Source organism: Agelaius phoeniceus, chromosome 2 (genome assembly GCF_051311805.1).
Source record: "Agelaius phoeniceus isolate bAgePho1 chromosome 2, bAgePho1.hap1, whole genome shotgun sequence".
Lineage (NCBI taxonomy): Eukaryota > Metazoa > Chordata > Aves > Passeriformes > Icteridae > Agelaius > Agelaius phoeniceus.
Window position 1 is genome coordinate 27775789 of NC_135266.1, and position 18178 is coordinate 27793966.

Below are 18178 nucleotides of genomic sequence, written 5' to 3' on the forward strand. Positions count from 1 at the left end.
GAGATGTTTACAGACAAGTCCTTTGATCCTGTGAGACAACTAACACACTAAAATAAGTCTGCTTATTAAAAGCAGCTTTCATTACTTTTTGTTTAATCATCCAGTAGATTAAGAGCAGCATAAAGTAAAGTAACAGCAAAATCCCAAGTACTGATTCAAATTTATGTATTTTTAAGGTTATTACCACTTCAATCTTTGTCCCACCTTTGTTTACAAGTTGATAATTTCAGGCATTTACACACCAGAGCTACAAAGTAACTCAAACCCATCACCAGCACTCTCCTAGACTAATTCTTTTTGCTCATATTTTTAGACCTCAGTAAGTTCTTTGAGCCTGCAGAAAGTACATGTAGGATAAAATTCCTGAACAGCTAATTTCTAAGTTCATATCATGACTGCAAGACATGCATGTTTTCATACATCTTCTCAGAATCCAAAAAACTCAGTCATCCTAGCTGATTTAAGGATTAGAAGTACATCTAGTAGTGTGTTATGAAGAAATGCAGATATCCTGCTATGTGTTTTATTCTTTCTGGTTAGTTAAGCAAGTGTCTTAATTGGACTAAGTTTGCATCAAATTCACCTGAGGTTTAAGTGTGGAGCATTTAGTCCTACAACAAGAAGCAGCTTTCCTTAGAATCAGAAAATTTTCAAAAATATATCTTTGAATACAGCAAAACACTTCTTTCAAGTCAGATGGATGGTAAAAACATGTGCTTTCTTTAATTTGAGCAGTAGAAATTCAGCTAGAAGCCATGGCAACAAATACACTGTTCCAGTGTTTTACCACACTCATTGCTCATCAGGTTTGACAGCATTTAAAAAGAGTTATCATGCAGTCTCTTTAAGTACCCTTTGGGCAAAATAGCTGAGTAAAAGAAACATATTTAAGGTCACTTCAGATTAGTCAAAAGGTGAAGTTCTCAGTGAAACTCATCTATCAAACACTGGAATATATTCTAGTCTTCCAAACATCTACTCAAAATGGTAAAAGACTTCAACAACAAAGATTGCTGTTGCAAACACTTTAAATATATCTTCATAGGCAGCCATGACACAAATGCCACACATACATACAATGTATTCTGAAAAGACCTGATTTTAGGATAACAGAACTTCCTAACAATTGTGTAGATTTTTTCACCCTGAGTAGAATATGGAAGAAACAAAATTCAGGACAATATCATGCACAACAGTTCTTTTCAAGGCTGTACTGTATTTTTGCTTTTGTTTGAACTGACATTAAATCTCTAGCTAGTCACAATACTGATATTTCCCCTCATACATTGGTCAATGAATATCTTCTGAATAGATGAGGAAAGCACCAGTTTAAACCCTAAAGCATGTAACAGGTACAATAGCCTGCACCTGACATGACTCAAACTTGTAAAGCACCGGTGTGGTTTAAGCCCAGTTGGCAATTAAGTGCCACAGAGCTGCTGGTTCACATCCTGTAACCTGGTGGAATGGGGAGGAGAATCACATGTAAAATTTGCAGGTGGAGATAAGAAGAGTTTAAAATTTGAAACAGAAGTGACATATAATAAATAATAATATTAAAATGAAAAAGTAGAACTCAAGGAAAAACAAGTGAGGCACAATACAGCTGCTCACCACCTGCTGACCAATGCCAGACTCCATTCCCACACTCCTACTGACCCCTCTTCCAGATACCTCCACCAGTTTATAAACTGGGCATGATGTTCTATGGTGTGGAATATCCCTTTGGCCACTTGGAGTTCCAGCAAAGCTCCCTCCCAGCTTTTGTTTGTGTACCTCCTCAATGACACAGCATGAGACAAAAACAAAAGTCCTTGACTTAGGGTAAGCACTGCTTAGCAGCGACCACAACATCAGAGTTAAATCAGCATTGTTCTCACACTGAATCCAAAACCCAGCACTGTGCCAGCTACTGAGAAAAAATTAACTTTATCCCAGCCAAAACTAAAATAAGAACTTATAAGTAGTTTATAACCTGATCTGAGAAAAACGTAAATGCGTGGAGGTGCAGAACTACCAAGGGTAAATTTTTTTAAATGTTGTTCTAGCACAACTCAGAAACCACTCCCCAAAAGAAGTTCCCCATAAGAAAAATTCATATCATATTTGTATTGGATAGGCTTGAAAACCTAATTTAGGAAGGACTTCTCAAAATTCTTTGCTATTAAGTCAGAGCTCAAAGACCAAAGTTTACTCTGAAGACAATTATCAAATGTAAACAAATCACTAAAAATATAATCATAACCTAATTATTAGAAAAGTAGAAGTGAAGAACAGTGTAAAGTACCAGAAAGGCTTATTTTGTTTCTTTAAATACATTCCCCCTGCCATATGCCCCCATATAAAACCATGATCAATTTGAGGTAGGAAAAGTTCTTGCATGTGTGCATTAGCACAGAATGATTAATCACTCCACATTATGGACACTGTGTTATGAAAATAGAACTGAATTGTTCATAAACTCCATCTACAGGGATGGCTGAAAACACAGAGCAGGTGACTTTAGGTTATGTATACAGAACAGGAATTCACTGTTCAAGTAAGAACAGCCTATCAAATGACATTTTGACACTGGGAAACAACGCAAGACACTAACAGTGTAAGACTGTCTTATGCAGACTAAGTGTTTGTTATTTAAAATTAAAATACTTTTAAAACCGTGTAAGTTGAACATTCTTACAGCAAGCATACTTGCAAGCAGCACACTAGTAGTAAAATATAATCAAACTATAAGCTGTAACAGTTTTGTCTACAGGATCTGAATGTAAACAAATTGATTACAAATTGGCAGAAGTTTTCTAACAGCTAAGGTGGACTATAGATTATATATGAAGGTGGCTCTGAATTCTGTGCACTCTTTCTTTTTAAAAGCTCAGCAGTTAACACTGACAGTTGGGAAACTGAAGAGAACACTTCCACAGAGGCTGAATACATTTAAGCTCTTGACTGGATAAGCTGTCTAAAGATCTTCAGGCTATTTCATTGACATAGAGTAAACCACATCAGGCACTACAAGGCATTCTCTGAAGACAAAAATGTAATTTCTCTAGAAAAATGGAATTTAAGAGATCTAGTGTGCACGCATAGGAAAACTGCGATGGAAGAAGTGCAGGGCACATATCCTCAAAAAAATAAGACAAACAGAAGCCAAAAGCTTAAACAGGGCCATCCATTGTGCTGGCTCAAGTAAACATACAAAGGGCTAGAGACATTCTTTAACAGGACAAATAGAGTAGTCAGACACGCAATTTTAAGTACTCTCCTTCAGCATGCATGTTAATTATAAGGATTACTGAGCCAGCTGCTTTGACCCAGCTGGGTTATTGTCCATGCCTGCTAGAGTGTTTTTATCACACATTCAGTGCAGTACGTAAATACCTTTACTATCAGGTTGCATGGAGGATGTGCTTGTCCAAAAGGCCATTGGATTAGATTTAAAGAGGCTAAAATTAAATCCTAAAAAAATAAATTGTTGGTATATAAGTGTTTAACTGGAATTTTAAAAGGATAGAACAGACTTCTCTATGTTCTCCAAGTATTCCATAGTAGTATTTCACAGCAGGAAATTTCATCTGTTTCTACACAAGCTTATCCAACTCATGGTAATGGACTGCAGCTATCAGCTTCTGCCATGTCACTTTACTACACTTAAGCTAATAAAGAGACAGGACATGTTCATAATTCTGAGACATCCCATCCTTCTCACAAAGACACTTCAGCACATTACAGTGCTCCTGTCACAGCCATAGCTTCTGCCTGTGCATCTTTTTCAGACTATAACAGAAACCATACAACTGAGTATGCCATCACAATCTCTTCTCAGGCTCAGGAAGCAGGCTGACATCTGATGTTAAGCTACACAACCAAAATTGCAGAGGCTGGTATTTAACACTTGAAACAAAGTATAGACAAGTTTTATAAAACCCATCTACTTAATTATGGGGATAATGCAAATTTTAGCTGAAGCATACATCTGCTGTTCTGACACTTGGCCAATCCGAGCAAAGACCCAGGTACATACAACATTGACTACCTATTTAAGTCCCAAAAGCAAATCAAAATTCTTTGAGCTTTTAAATCCAAGATTCAGATGCAGCACTTCAGAGTTTAAGCTCTCTACCTGAAAATTCTGTTCTCAGTAAACAAATTTCCATCCTGCATCATACATTTTCATTTTTATTTGAAAATAATTATGACTTAAAATTCCCTTCTTTAGTTGAACCTCTGGAGAACATGTAGATACCTGCATAAAATTGAAAGAAACTACCTATTCTCAAGAGAATGAGTAGCACAGAGCTGACTGCATAAGTTGCACAGTAAGTTGCATACTTGAATAAATTACTAGTATAACTCCTACTCACCTTTTTCCAGAATTCTAAATGAGAAGTTAGACGGTCCATCTTGTGATGAAGCTGGCAAGTTGTCTACCTTGCTGTCTACAGGCTTCTGAGTAGCATTTGAGATTTTTGGTGGTTCAGAGGCTTCTGGCTCTTTCTGTGCTGTGTCCTGAGATGCTGGAATATGGCCTTCGCTCTTTCTTGGGGGATTAAAACTGAAGCCAAAGAGAGAACCAGTGGCTGAAGTATTTCCAAATGTGAATGTCTTTGACTTTTCATTACTGAAAATGCTCTTGACTGATTCAGATCCAAATACAAACTTTGGAGGAGAAACCACTGTTTTTGTTGGAGTTTCAGAAGTACTTGACACCTCTGCAGCCTCTACAGTTGTATCAGAAGTATCATCACCATGGCTGACATCAGTTCTTTCTCTGGTTGTTTCTTCTAGCACAGCTATAGCATTTTTACCACATGGAAATTCCTTTGGTGTATTGGCACGAGAAGAAAGAGGTGTTATCAGTGTCTCTCTCTCTTGGGCATGCTTTGCTTCATCAAAAATTTGCTTAAATGAGTCTGCAACATCTTGCAGCTTGAATCGCACAGCCAGAAGTTCCACTTTTCTTTCCCCATCTGCAAAGTCACATGCAGTCCATACCCAGGCTCTATCAGATCCTTTCATTTGTTGCAAATTCATATCTGGTGTTATCCTGTGATTGGCACAGAGTTTTAGTACCTGGTCCCTTCTCATTACTATACGAACTTGTTTGTTGTCATAGTTCTGCAATATCTTGATATCCCCAATCCCTCTCTCTTTCCATTGATTTGCATCTTTATCATATCTGTAGAGTTTGGCTCTATGGCTGAAGACAACTTGCTCATTTTCCTCACCACTGGTCACTTCCACAAGATCAGGCAGAGGTACCACAGGTTCAAAGTACTGTCCGTCTCTTTCCTCTTCTTGAGTAACATCAGAATCTTCATCTGTGCCTACTGATGTTCTACTCTGATTCTGTTTGGCAGGAGATTTGGATGGGCTCAAAGCAGATTTAAAGCTGAAACTAAAACCAGTGGTAGACTCTCCAAATCTAAACAGATTTTTCCTTACAGGGCTACTTGCAAGAGGTGATGCATATACAGAACTGCTTACACTATCATCTAATGCTTCTTCACGCAAATCATAGTTATCCCACTCCAGAGTGGGGCCTGTACTTTCAGCATGTGGCTTTATAACCAAATCAGAAGTACTGCTGGTACAAGCAGGGTTTCCACTTTCCTCTTCTGACAGTTTCGTTTTGTCATCTGTCAGAAAAGTTTTGAGATCTTTTAAGCCACACTTCATTTCTTCTGCTTTCTGTATAAGCTGAGCTGTCCTACCTGTATCAACAAGTTTATGGGGTGTCTGCAGTGGTATATCTAGTAGTAGCCTCTGACATTCTTCAAACTTCTGTTTGAACTCCTCAGCCTGCTCTGGTGTCTTGAATTTTGCTGCCAGATGCTCCAACTTTGCATCACCATCAGAAAAGTCATTGGCCATCCACATCCATGCTTTGTCTGAGCCAGACAGCTGTTTCAAGTTCATTGTTGTCGTTATCCAATGATTTGCACACACCTTCAGTACTTGCTCACGCCGCATCAATATTCTTACTTTGCCATTAACTTCGTTTTTAAGAATCTTCAGAATGCCCACGCCACGTTCCTTCCACTGGCTTGTTTCTGGATCAAACCTGAACAGCTTTACTCTCTGGGAGTATAACACTTTCTCATCTTCCTCTCCTGTAAAAGGTTCTACTTTTTCAGGCATCTGAACTATAGGTTCAAAATGGATATCATCGCTCTCCTCTGTCTTATACACATCATCATCCTTCTCACCAAGGTCAGCTGAGGTGTTTGCTTTCTGATCTGTTTTAGAATTTTGTGAAGAAAACAACTTTTCACCTGCACCTGAAAAGCCTTTGAAGTTAGGGTCCTTTTTGCCAAATTGAAAACCTTCCCTAGGAGTACTTTTTGCAAGCTCAGCAAAAGTAGAAGTGCTGCTATTTTGCCCAAAAACAAAGTCAGTTTTCTCCTTGTCTGCTGTTTCTTGAAATTGGAATCCAATTCCACTGTCTGAGGGCAATTCCTTTTTGTCTTTTTCATCAACGCTTTTTAAGAAACCAGTAGTATGCTCTTTGGATGGCTCATCTTTCTTAGTGGTATTTTTACTAGACTCCTGTATCCCAAATTTACTAGACTCCTGTATCCCAAATTTAAATCCACCTGCAGGCATTTGCATTGAAAAGCTAAATCCTTCCTTTGCAGACTTAGCTTCAGTATCAGAAGAAATCTGAAATGTAAATGATGGTGTCTTGCCTTGCTCAAGACCAAACTTAAAGCCTGTTCCCAATTGTCCTCCACCAAGTTCAGGCAATTTACTTTTCAAGCCAAAAGCAGGAGTTGGCAAAGCATCACCAGTTGGCTTAGCAGATGGATTCGGCGTTTTGCAGGCTACGCAGGCTAGAGAAGAACCTTCGTTCCTCACAAGACAAGTATTACAATCCCACTGACCTTCCTTTTTAGCAAAAAGTCCTTCAAACCCATTTTTCTGTGGCTTACTTGTATCAGCAATGGAACCAAGCTCCAGACCAGCAGATGCCAGAACAGAAGGTATGGATGTATTTGGTTGATTTTGAGGTTTTGGACTCTGACAGGAAGAGCAGTTCACATCTTCTGCTTCATTTCGGGTTGGGCATACAGAGCAGTCCCACTGACCTTCCTTTTTAGCAAAAGGAGATCCAAACTTGTCCTGCACTGTGTTACCACTTGGTTTCAAACTTGCATAGCCAGTCATTGGAGTGCCATGTGTTTCCCACATACCTGGATTTGGACTTTGACATGCTACACAGTTCTTTACAGTTGCTTCATTTGGAACTAAACACACTTTACACACCCATTGGTCCTTCTTCAAGAGATGCTGCCCAAATCCACCAGAAGAACAGGCTTGCTGAGCATCCTTTCCAAATGAAATGGTAGTGCTAGGTGCAGTGGATGTAGCTGTAAGGGTGCCTTTGCTGTCAGGTTCACTGCTTGTTCCATCTTTTAGAAACTGAAAGCCCAAGTTCATGGTTCCAGAAGTGGTTCTGTTGGGCTCCTTGATGTCCTGATTTGCTGTTTCTTTTGCAGTTCCACTGCTCTGAGCCACAGACGTGTCAGCATTTGATCCCAAAGATTTTAAAATATTCTGTGCCTCCTCAAACTTTTTTTTGAAAAGCATTGCTTCTTCAGGTGTTTTAAATCTAATTGCAAGCTGTTCTGGTTTTGGCAATTCATCTGCATAGTCCAAAGCATGCCATACAAATGACTTATCTGATGCAGCATTTGGAGTTAATTTCATATCAGTATTTATGTAGTGATTTGCACAGATTTTCAGCACTTGGTCCCGTCTCATTAAGAGACGAAATTTGCCAGATACTTTATGTTTCAGTATTTTCACATTTCCAATACCCCTTTCTTTCCATTCTTTAGATTCTGCATCAAAACGAAAGAGCTTGGCTCTGTTGCAGAAGAATTCTTCTTCATCTTCCTCACCTGTCTTTACTTCAATCTTATCAGGAAGTGGTACCACAGGATCAAAATGAGGACCGTCATCATCCTCATCTCCACCATGGGTGCTTCCTCCTTCTGTTTCATGACTTCTGTTGGCCAAATCTGAATTTGAAGCCATAAATACAGGCTTACTTGGTTCTTGAGCACTAAATGTATCACTCTTCTCAAAACCCACATTTTTGTGTACGTTTTGTCCTGTGTTTTCTCGGAGAGACATGCCTGGAATATGTTTATTGCTAAAATTGAAAATATTTCTTGAACTGTTCGTGGGATCACTAACTGGCTTTTGATCAACGTATCTATCATCCTGTAAAGGTTTGTCAGATGTTAGAAGATCCAGGAGGCTTTCTCTACTATTAAAAGGTGCATTAAGGGGCTGTGGTGCAACTTGAGGGGGAGAAGAAAAAGTGAAGTCTCCATCATTAGACTTGAAGTTAGGTTTAAACTTAAAAGTTGTCGGCTGACTTGGCTGTGCTGGTGTTGACATAGGTGGTTTTGAGCCTTCTGCTGTTCCTGGCTGTCCAAATTTAGGCATTGCTTTTGGTTCTGCAGGCTTTAAGGTGGGTGGCGTGGCTGAACGGTTTGTGAAATACCCTGGTTTAGGCAGTGTTGGATTGGTGCTTGCCTGTGGAACACTGTAGTTATAATAGTCATCAGCTGTACGAGGAGAAATGAGTGTAGTACCAGGAGAATCAAAACGCAGAGGTGGGCCATACATTTCTTGGGAAAACATACAACCAGAAGTGTTTTGCAGAGGTGGTGTATGCATGGGTGGTGGCTGATAGGAATATATATGTGGCTGAGGCGCAAGTCGGTTCATGCCATAGACAGGAGGCTAAAGAAAAAGCAGAAAACAAATGCTCTGCTTATTATGGTCACAAAGAGGACAAAATCTTACTGTGCTGAAGCCATTGTAACATGCACTTTTTAAAAGAAAGGCATGCTTTCAAGTTTAAACCTAAACCAGTTTTACCTTAGCTTGAAACTTGATGGGCATTTGAGAACAAACATTGAAAAAGGGGCACAATATGAGTGGCTTCTGCATGAAAAAAAATTTTGAAAACCCCATTCTCTTCTGCCACACAATTAAGGGGGGAATAGTAAAGTGCTATCATACATACCTGCACGAGAAATGTACACACATAGAAAATATTATTCTAGCTTTTCCACCCAAACGCCATATCCCAGAAGTTAAGCACGGAGACAAATTATAATTTTATCCCTAGCAGTTTAAGTTGACCAAATTCTGCATAAGGAACTGCAATTACATCCAACGATGTACAGAATCAAAACCAGTCAGTCATTTTCAGATCATTGGAAGCATTTTAAGGAAATAAATTTAAATTTATTCTCACCTTTGCTGGTGTTACATTGGTTGCAGCAGTTCCCAGAAGATACTGAGAGTTATAGGCAGGTGACTGGCTGTAGAACACAGATGGGCCAGTGGTAGCAACTAAAAAGGAACACCAGCAAAATAGTCAACACTTATCTTTTCTTGTTGTTGTTTTCTACATACTCTTCCCAGCAATCAGTTTTTAATTGTGAATCATTAAAACATTTTAGCATTATTTTCAAAAGTCTTACTTGATTTAGCTAAGCATTTAGATAAAAATTCTGCAGCAACTTGCCTGTTAAAGGGGCTTCATGAAGATTTTGTGCTCTCTGATAACTGTCTGGTATTGCATCAGTTCCATAGTTTTCAGCAGGCCACCGATGAGATGCATTTGTGTTGGAATTATTAAGTTTCATTTCTTGCAAATCATTCTGTTGAGACAGGGTGCCAAGCAAGAGTTTAAGTATTGATTGCACAGGTATTTGTGAAAGAAAATATAAGGCACGATCACCACCCTTTTGCTATTAAAAACCACGTTCAATCCATGGTATGGGACTAATCAAAAAAAAAAAGTACCACCTGCCAGATCATGCAAGACATGTCCATGGAGTACAAAGTACTTCCATTGTGTTCTTAAGGCAGAACAGGCCAGTAAAAAAAAAAAAACAGAACCAAGTGGATGAGAACTTTTATCAACTATAAGCTGATAAAAGCAGAATTCTTTCTACATAGAGAAAGAGTCCCTTAGATGGGTTGTCTCAGCACTCCTGTCCACGTCCCAGAGAGGAGCTTTTTATGTGAAAGGATTTACTCTGGTACTAATTTTATGAAGCTATTTACAGAAAGTAATTCTATGAACTGTAAGTGAGCCCATGCTCTTATCACTAGATCCTTACCATAACTAAAGGACTAACAGTTCATTACTGAAAATGGTGACAGAATTTTTACCTTTAAAGCTTCCACTTGCTGACAAATCATTTGAAGTATAGATTTATGGTCTTCTGCCCACTGAGGGGGAGTTTTTGGAGAGAACTAGGAAAAAAAAAGTTAATTGATTCATTTGAATTCTTCTTACAAGATAACAATTCCCTGAAATAATAACTGGCTAACATACCTTGTAGGTCTTCGTTGGTGAAAAAGAGAACTTGGTTGGTGATGGAGTGGAATGTTTCATTGCTGAATCTACAGTTCGTGACAGACCATTTCTGAAGGCAAGACTTCCCTCTTCACAGTTCTCACCAAGTTCCTGGATCACTGTATCTAACACTTCTCTCACAGTTTCAAGAGGCACTGGTAACTAGAGTTTATTCAAACATGAGTCATGACTGCAGTTCTTCCTCAGAACAAGATAAACTACATTTAGAATTCTGGCTGAGCAATTCACAAGTCTTATTATGTAAACACTGGGGGTTTTTTTCAGCAAAGCTCTTAACTTGCTAGGATTCACATAAGTAAACAACTCACACAAACTATTTTATTTTTTCAAACTATCAAACTAAAAGACAGTGGCAAAAGCTTTTTGTTTACATTAAAGCTTTCATCCACACGGTAGCCAGGATATCACATGATCTGGTTGGTTAGAGAAGTTACCCAGGATTTAACTTGCTTGAAAGCCTGGACTAAAAAAAAGTACCTTGAATGCAAAGGATTTCATTTTTCAAACAGTAACCTAAGCTACTGCATTCCTTGGAAGAAGTTTTTAAAGCAAGAATTACTTACTTTCTCTGCAATTGACATATCCGAGGAGCTTTCCGCAATAATTTTCATTAGATAATACTTGGCTTTAAGAAGGTAAGTTTTATGCTCCTCATGTTCTTCTGGAAGCATGACATCATTTTCAATTTCTTCTGCTTTTCTTTGGAAAATCTGAAGAACAGGATGCAGAGTGAATAGTATCAGTCAGAAGGAAACTGAATAAATAGAAGCACTTCTGGGTAATGCGATTTACAAACTTACCATGGCAAGATTCCAGTATGACACCACATTATCAATAGCTTCAAATGCTATTAAAGCATCATCAGTTTTGCCATCAACTGCATCCAACATAGCAAATGCTATCTGTGCCTCTTCTTCATACGCTGCAACCTGAAAGACCTACAAAATAAAGTGAAGGAAAACTTATACTTAATAATGGAACGACATAACCTTTTTTTCCTGTAACGCGGGGAGAATTCTTTTTCAAGAAAGTTGGTACTGAGGGTGTTCAGTGCCTTCAAATCATAAATACCATTTCAAAGGTAAGACCAAAGCTACAAGGAGAGAATTTTCCCCCTTTATAAAACACTATTACCAAATCTCACCTTTGAGAGCTTCACAGTAGTAATAACATAGAACAGTACAATGTAGACAAAAATCCCACCACTTTGTTCATTTCTGACACAGACCCTTCTCTTCAGCCTTGGTTCAACTGATCTGTACCTGAACATCTACACTATGGAAGTGTTTGAAGAGAGGATCAGTAGGTTCAGAAATACTCCTCTTCTTTTTGATAGTTTCCAGCATAGGCAGAACTTTCTTCCAGTAGTAGACACTTCGTCCCATATATTCCTTCTGGTCATAGAAGGAGTTAAGGTTAATTCCCTGGTGAAGAAAAGGGAATAGATACAGATGTTATTTCAATAAATGCAAGTCAAAATGCTACTCCTACATATCCTTCTCCTATTTTCTTTAAGAGTTCCAAAGTCCTTTTCTGACATTGAACAGAAAAGCTATGTTAAGTAACAAACTGTTGTGTTATTTTCTACATGTAAGACAAAAGTATTTCACAAAGTGACAAGAACAGTAAGTTTGCCTGATAAAATAATCAGCCATTCTTAATAATACACATCCATCCCCCATCCCCTCAGTCTGTTCATAATTGATAAATTAAGAAAAACACTTTTGCTTCCATGTATTTAAAACTAATCTCAGCTTACTGTTTTCTGCAAGCTTTTTGCCCAGTGTATGATTAAGGCAGGTTGAAGGCCATGCTTGTCCAGTGTTCGCAGAGTACTTATGCCATGCTGTACAATAAGCCTCAGTTTTGCTGCTGTTCCTGGTCTGAATATAAGAAACATTCCTTGATTAGTATTTTGTGATTTTCATCTGTTCACATAGCATTCACTTCATGAATACAGCCTGGAGCTTTAGCCCTAATTTGCCTCTAGGTAAGAAATGCATTGTTAGAAATGAAAATTCCCTTTACAGAAATCTTTCAAGCATATCAAGTCCCTACTACAAGAAAGATTCAATGTAAAAAATATATTAAAAAATTAATTTTAAAAGAATCTATAGGGACAATCCAAATTGCTGTAGCAGACGCTCCCTAAAGGCTTGATCAAACATTTCCAAACTGAAAAAGCCTTACACTGATTTTCTCTGAAGAAGAGTACGAACAGCATCCCACCAGGATCTTTGCTTTTCAGTATAGAGTAGTTTGCATATTGGCAATGGTAAAAATTGAGGCTGATGTGCACTGTAGTGAGAATTAAACTTCTCTTGCAGTTGTAAGTTGCTAGTGAATATCACCCCAAGTAGGAATACCTGTTTTTAAAAAATAAATTAAAGTTATTAATTACAAAAAACTTAATTTGCACAGTACCTTAAAGAACTTCAAAGTTCACTTACTTCAAGGTCTAAGAGGCAAATAGATTCAGGAGCATCTGTCTCAAGTCTTGATGTTTCTTGGGGCAAGTGAAAAAGCTGTTTTAACCATTTGCGCATGGGGGGTAAGACTGACATAGAGTTCCACTGCAGGCCAAGCCACACGAGGTGCTGGAGACTGCCATTGTGCAATCGAATGGCACCTGCGCAGAAAACAAGGTTGGATGCAAATGTCAGCTTCCTGCAAGCCCTCAGTACTACTATCTGATCAAAGCTGGGTTTTACATTGCATTCTGTCAGAAGGGCCCAAGATACTTCAAGACCAATGAGCATCAAGATTCCAGGTTTCACTTACAAAGGGTTACAAACTTCAGTATAGACAAACATACCAAGTTCATCTAAGTGCTCAAAGCCATCAACTGCTTAAGCTTCTGAGGGGCTGACTCTCATCACTTCCATTCTCAGCTTATTCTGTCCAATGGATAACTGATTTTAGCAAACCTATTTACTTCCCCAGAAATCCTTAAGGATTTACTGAAGAAGCACTACTTTAACATTGCAATACAGTATGAGTCTTTCCTATGACATTAAGGCAACTTTGGACAGCTATTCCAGGTATTTGTCTTTTGTTACAGTACAAGTATTTGTGTACCAGTACCTCTTCCACAAGTATTTGCAGAAGAGGTTATGCTACACAAAGCTGTGCTGAGTTTCAGAAAGTAACAGTTCTTACCAATATCATATTTGTGAAGTTCTATTTGCACTGGTGCTTGTGTACTGACATTTCCAATATCATCTGTGCCAATAAAAGACCTCTCTCTAGAGGCTCCACTCTCAAACAGGCTATCAAACAATGCAGATGAGCCATTCTTGTTTGCAAATGATTCCACAATCTCTTTAAAGAAGTCTTGCTTGCCATGACTTAAGTTCAGCAGCATATGACCTAGAACACAAAAATACCACTTCACATAAATAAAGCAGTGAACACAAGGAAAGCAGTATTTGCTATGCTGGCCTGCTCTTTGCTACTGAAAGCTGGATGGGAATCAGGATTTCCCCTTATGAAACCTACAGACTGTTCAGGTATGTTCTCCCTGTAATTAGGTCAGCGTTTCAGCACATAGGCTTTCCAAGCTTTTAGTGACAACAACCCCAAAGAATTTTTAAATGCAGTTCTTTAGGAAAACAAAGCCCGCCTACCATGATTCTTCTAAGGGCATTGCAAGTGACCTTACAGCTGTAAAACAAGCAGAACAAAATCCATTCTGAAGTAAATGAACCTCATGTCTGGCAGCTTCATCTGTTTTCATCTAGGCCCTCTAAGAATTTTGTAGACTGAAACACTGTCTATACTTGGCAGGAAAAAGACCAAAGCTGATGAACAAGTGAAAGGATGAAAAGATCAGGGAAACAAGCTAATATTTTCTTTCCCTCTTGGGGCTAACAATACTTGCAAAATAGCATCAGCAGGCAGAAGCCATTTCCAGTAGATTTAACAGACAATAAAAACTAAATTCTACCATAGCATGCTAGAAAGTCAAAAAGGAGGAAAAAATCCAACTACTATTGAAACAAGGAGAACACACTCTTCCAGCAGCTTAAGAGGAAAAAAAATAATTTTAGGTGTCAGAACCAAAGTACTGTTTTGTTTTACATATGTAGTCAGAATCTATAAGGCTTTACTATATACTGGAGTGATAATGTTACAAGATACACAAATGTGTTCTTTAACAAATCTTAGACTTTACAGAAAAACTGCAGCACTAAAATGGACCTATGCAACTATTTTTTTATTACCAGACTGGCTTTTTCGATCGCAGGCCAACATTTCTAGCATATCTTGTCCGGTTTGATCACCCTTTATGAGTTTTGACTTTGGTTTAGGAACCTGGTGAAGTAAGGAGAAAATTGTTACAGGTTTTTCACAGTAAGAGCAGGACATTTAAATGAACCTTAGAAATTAAGAAATAAGCTTATTTTTACCATTAGAAAGCTATAAAAAAACAGGCATTATTCATTCTGAAGGTACATATATTGGGTTATGGTTTTGTATGGGATGGGCAAAGAGCAGAAAACCCACCTAAAGTACACAGATGTGCAAGTATAGCTGTTGAAAGTAACATTAAGTGTACACAAGAGCAAGTAATACCTGCAATGCAAGCAATGGTATAATAAGGACAGTCAATGCAAAGAATTCATAAAGCAAATAACCTTGATTTTTAATTTTTTTTTAAATTTAAAATTTTAAATTTTTAAAGTTTAACACTCATCATGTGTACTTGTATTATGAAAAAGGAAATACACTACAGGAAATAAATGCACTAATACTTAAGAATAAGGTTACTCTGGCAAGGGGAACAATTGAAGGTATACTTTTACCCTATTTGTGTCATTTGAAAATTTTAAACAATTGTGACAGGGGAGGGTTTGCTGAGTGAGGACAGTTCTCCTTTAGATACACAAACACTAGTTCATCTCAGGAATACAGGAATTCAACACATGCACAGCTAGAAAATTTCAAGAAAAGCATCAACTGAAGGCTTAGACTGAGAAATCATTTACCTGAAAACTCAGGAGATAACACAATGCTGCTAGTTCACACATAGGTCTCCACTGTGTCTCGTTGTCTTGGGCCATTTTCAGCAGCAAAGCTCCAGCATGCATGTACAGCTGTCCTTTCATTTCCACATAGGTACGAGACAACTCATCAGCTGCACTCACATATGGTTTTACTGACTGAAGTGCACGATCAAAACTAAAATGCAGAGAAGACTAATTCTAAACAGAGTCCTGGTAAAAGCCATAGCAGCTGATTGTGGTTGATTGTGCTATTTCAGTGTGAATTAAGTAACCTCATGAGTCAATGCTAAGTACTGTTTCTATTGCTTAAACCCAAGTTACTAGAAAATATAATCACCTCAAACTCCCAAAGCTCTCAAGTTTAAGTATTACCTAGATACTTAGTCTTTTTCATCACATTTTTGCACAGCTACTTTTAAAACTATTGTCCTGAACCACGTGGATAAACTTGTTCACTTCTGCAGATTTAGAGACATACAGGAGGTATTATTGATTCTGCCCGTTCTTTTCGTTATCAGAAAGGTGCAAAATACTGTTTAACAGGCTGTTCAAAAAAAGAAGGTACGACAGAAATTCTAGTGCCTTTAGATTACTATACAAGCCCCACTCAGGAGAGGGCTTCCAGAAAACAGTTAAAACAATTTTTCAATTACTGGACAAGACTATAATGGCTGTTAGCATTGCTATGATCTGGAAATGCTTCAGATGTGAACATCTCAAAACACTCTAATAAATCAGAAGCAGAAAACTCCACATGGTCATTGTTAGAGGAGAAAAATAAAATAAAATAAAAGATACTTGGGTATTAAATATTGCTCATTCATTCTGTACTGCTTCAAATACTCATGCAAGATTAACAGACTCAAGAATGTTTTTACAGAACAGAATGTAACAGCCATTACAGTACTGAGGAACGACAATAAATTTGTAACAACCAGTAACAAACGAAAGATAATGGCAAGAAACAAACACAGATCTTAAATTATTGACTACAAACACTACTTTGTACTGCTCTAGGTGCACCACAGTTGGTAAGCCTTTAAGCCAGCTGTAACACCACCAGTTTCCTCTGAAGGAGGCTATTCTTGCTTCAGGTGGTTTCCTCCCTCCCTATTATACTATAGACACAAAGTTCCTAATTACTCCAGTGTGCTCTTATTTAATAATAGAATGACTAGGACAAAGTTGACACACACAAGAGGTAGTTTTGGGTTTTCAGTTTGACTTCTGTTGCTTTGTTTGGATTGGAGTTTTTTGGGGTGGTGTTTTTTTCCAGTTGTCTGGGAAATCTGGATTAGTCAACTGCTGAAGTACAGAACAACTTCTCTAATCAAAGGAAAAGAAGGTACCAAGACCCAAGATATGAGTCTTCTCCATGGCTGTGTGCTGACCATTCAAGCATCTGTCAAAAGATAGCTTGGGGTTCACACCTAGTAAGAAACACTCTTGCTGGTCAGTACAGAGAATCTCCTCTCCCATCCAAAAACAAGATAAGCTGTGAAACAGAAGCTTGGCTGATATGACCCCAAACAATTCTTAGAGGGCTTTTTCTTACTACAGAAAAGTTTAAACAGTACCTTTCAAGTGCCTCTCTGCATTCCTGAACATCTCTAGAAGAAAGTGTCAGTTTGACAAAGCTGGAATAGGCCAGCAGATGATCTTTCTTGATAGTTCTCCAGTTATTTTTATCATACTCCAAGTCTTGTAAAGATTCCAGATATTCCTAAAGAAGAAAGTTCATCACAGGATAAGGAACAGTCATCCTTCCATGAAGACAAGGGCAGTACTTCTCCAAAACACACTAGTAGCATTTATTGCATAATCCAGTTTCACAGGTGAGACCTTAACATATTCTTCAGCAGCAAAGTTCCAGGGAACTACTTGCTTGAGCAATTTTATCCCTAATGGAACTGCTGTGTCTAACTCAGCTTTTGAGGTTAGAAACTCAATAGCTCTATAAAGTTTAATTTTAGGGAGAAAATTCCAATTAAAAAAACCACACAAGAAGTATTTTGTAGTTCCACTGGTTTCAGCAGACTTGCATTTGAAGGAGTTAAATCCCTTGAGAAACAGCTGCCAGAATAAGGACACTAAGAGAAATAGACCAGGTAAAAAGATATGGAAGACTACCACAGGATCAAAATATGATTAAACACCTCAAATGTCTCTACAACACAGGAACACCATTCCAAGCTTGACTGCAAAGGTATTCTCTTCTCTGCCTCCTGACAGTGGAGCACAGCATCCTTTAATCTGTTATTTGAACGATAGAGCGCAACTAGTCTGATGTTTATGTAGACATCATCTGGTCTTGCATAAAGTTCTGCTTGAATCAGGTCAAAAAGCTGATTCCACCCATCTTCACCTTTACAGTCCAGTAACTGCTCCTGTTGAAACATGAAGGCAACATATTAATATTTCATTTGCCACATCAGTCTTTTGTGCAACTACAGTACTGGGTATTATTCTTTCCTTCACTACACAGACTACATTGCTCTAGGTAGAGCACTCTTAATAGCTTTCAGGTATTACATGAAATTTGATTACTATTCAAATATTTAAAATGTACATGACTATCACAGAAGAAAAGTCCTCAGAAGAATTTGCCTCTTACCAAGAGAGAAGTGCTTCTCAAAACATTTGGTTCAGTGATAGCAGACCATGCCATAGACTACCTTGCTTTAAAAAAAACCCAGACACCTTGAGACCTCAATGTGGCTGCTGCCCAAAATTACACAAAATTAAAAAGCAACGCAAAATTAAC

General features: G+C 38.2%; 1 protein-coding gene across 2 annotated transcripts in view; it reads right to left on the bottom strand.

Moving 5' to 3' along the window:
* Nucleotides 1-18178, bottom strand: part of LOC129117451 (E3 SUMO-protein ligase RanBP2) — a 33698-nt gene that overhangs the window by 10568 nt on the left and 4952 nt on the right. The window contains exons 5-21 of one of the 2 annotated variants that reach the window (XM_054628109.2): nt 17571-17801; nt 16992-17137; nt 15397-15589; nt 14632-14722; nt 13568-13777; nt 12859-13037; nt 12599-12774; nt 12168-12291; nt 11671-11832; nt 11209-11346; nt 10972-11118; nt 10367-10549; nt 10201-10284; nt 9548-9683; nt 9275-9372; nt 4362-8754; nt 2060-3456 (exon numbers count right to left, since the gene is read on the bottom strand). In XM_054628109.2, the coding sequence (XP_054484084.2) occupies nt 3359-3456; nt 4362-8754; nt 9275-9372; nt 9548-9683; nt 10201-10284; nt 10367-10549; nt 10972-11118; nt 11209-11346; nt 11671-11832; nt 12168-12291; nt 12599-12774; nt 12859-13037; nt 13568-13777; nt 14632-14722; nt 15397-15589; nt 16992-17137; nt 17571-17801 (6789 nt within the window). In that variant the 3' untranslated portion in view covers nt 2060-3358. Of the gene's footprint in view, nt 1-2059; nt 3457-4361; nt 8755-9274; nt 9373-9547; nt 9684-10200; nt 10285-10366; nt 10550-10971; nt 11119-11208; nt 11347-11670; nt 11833-12167; nt 12292-12598; nt 12775-12858; nt 13038-13567; nt 13778-14631; nt 14723-15396; nt 15590-16991; nt 17138-17570; nt 17802-18178 lie in introns of those variants that run through there. The other variant, XM_077173364.1, reaches the window with a different exon arrangement.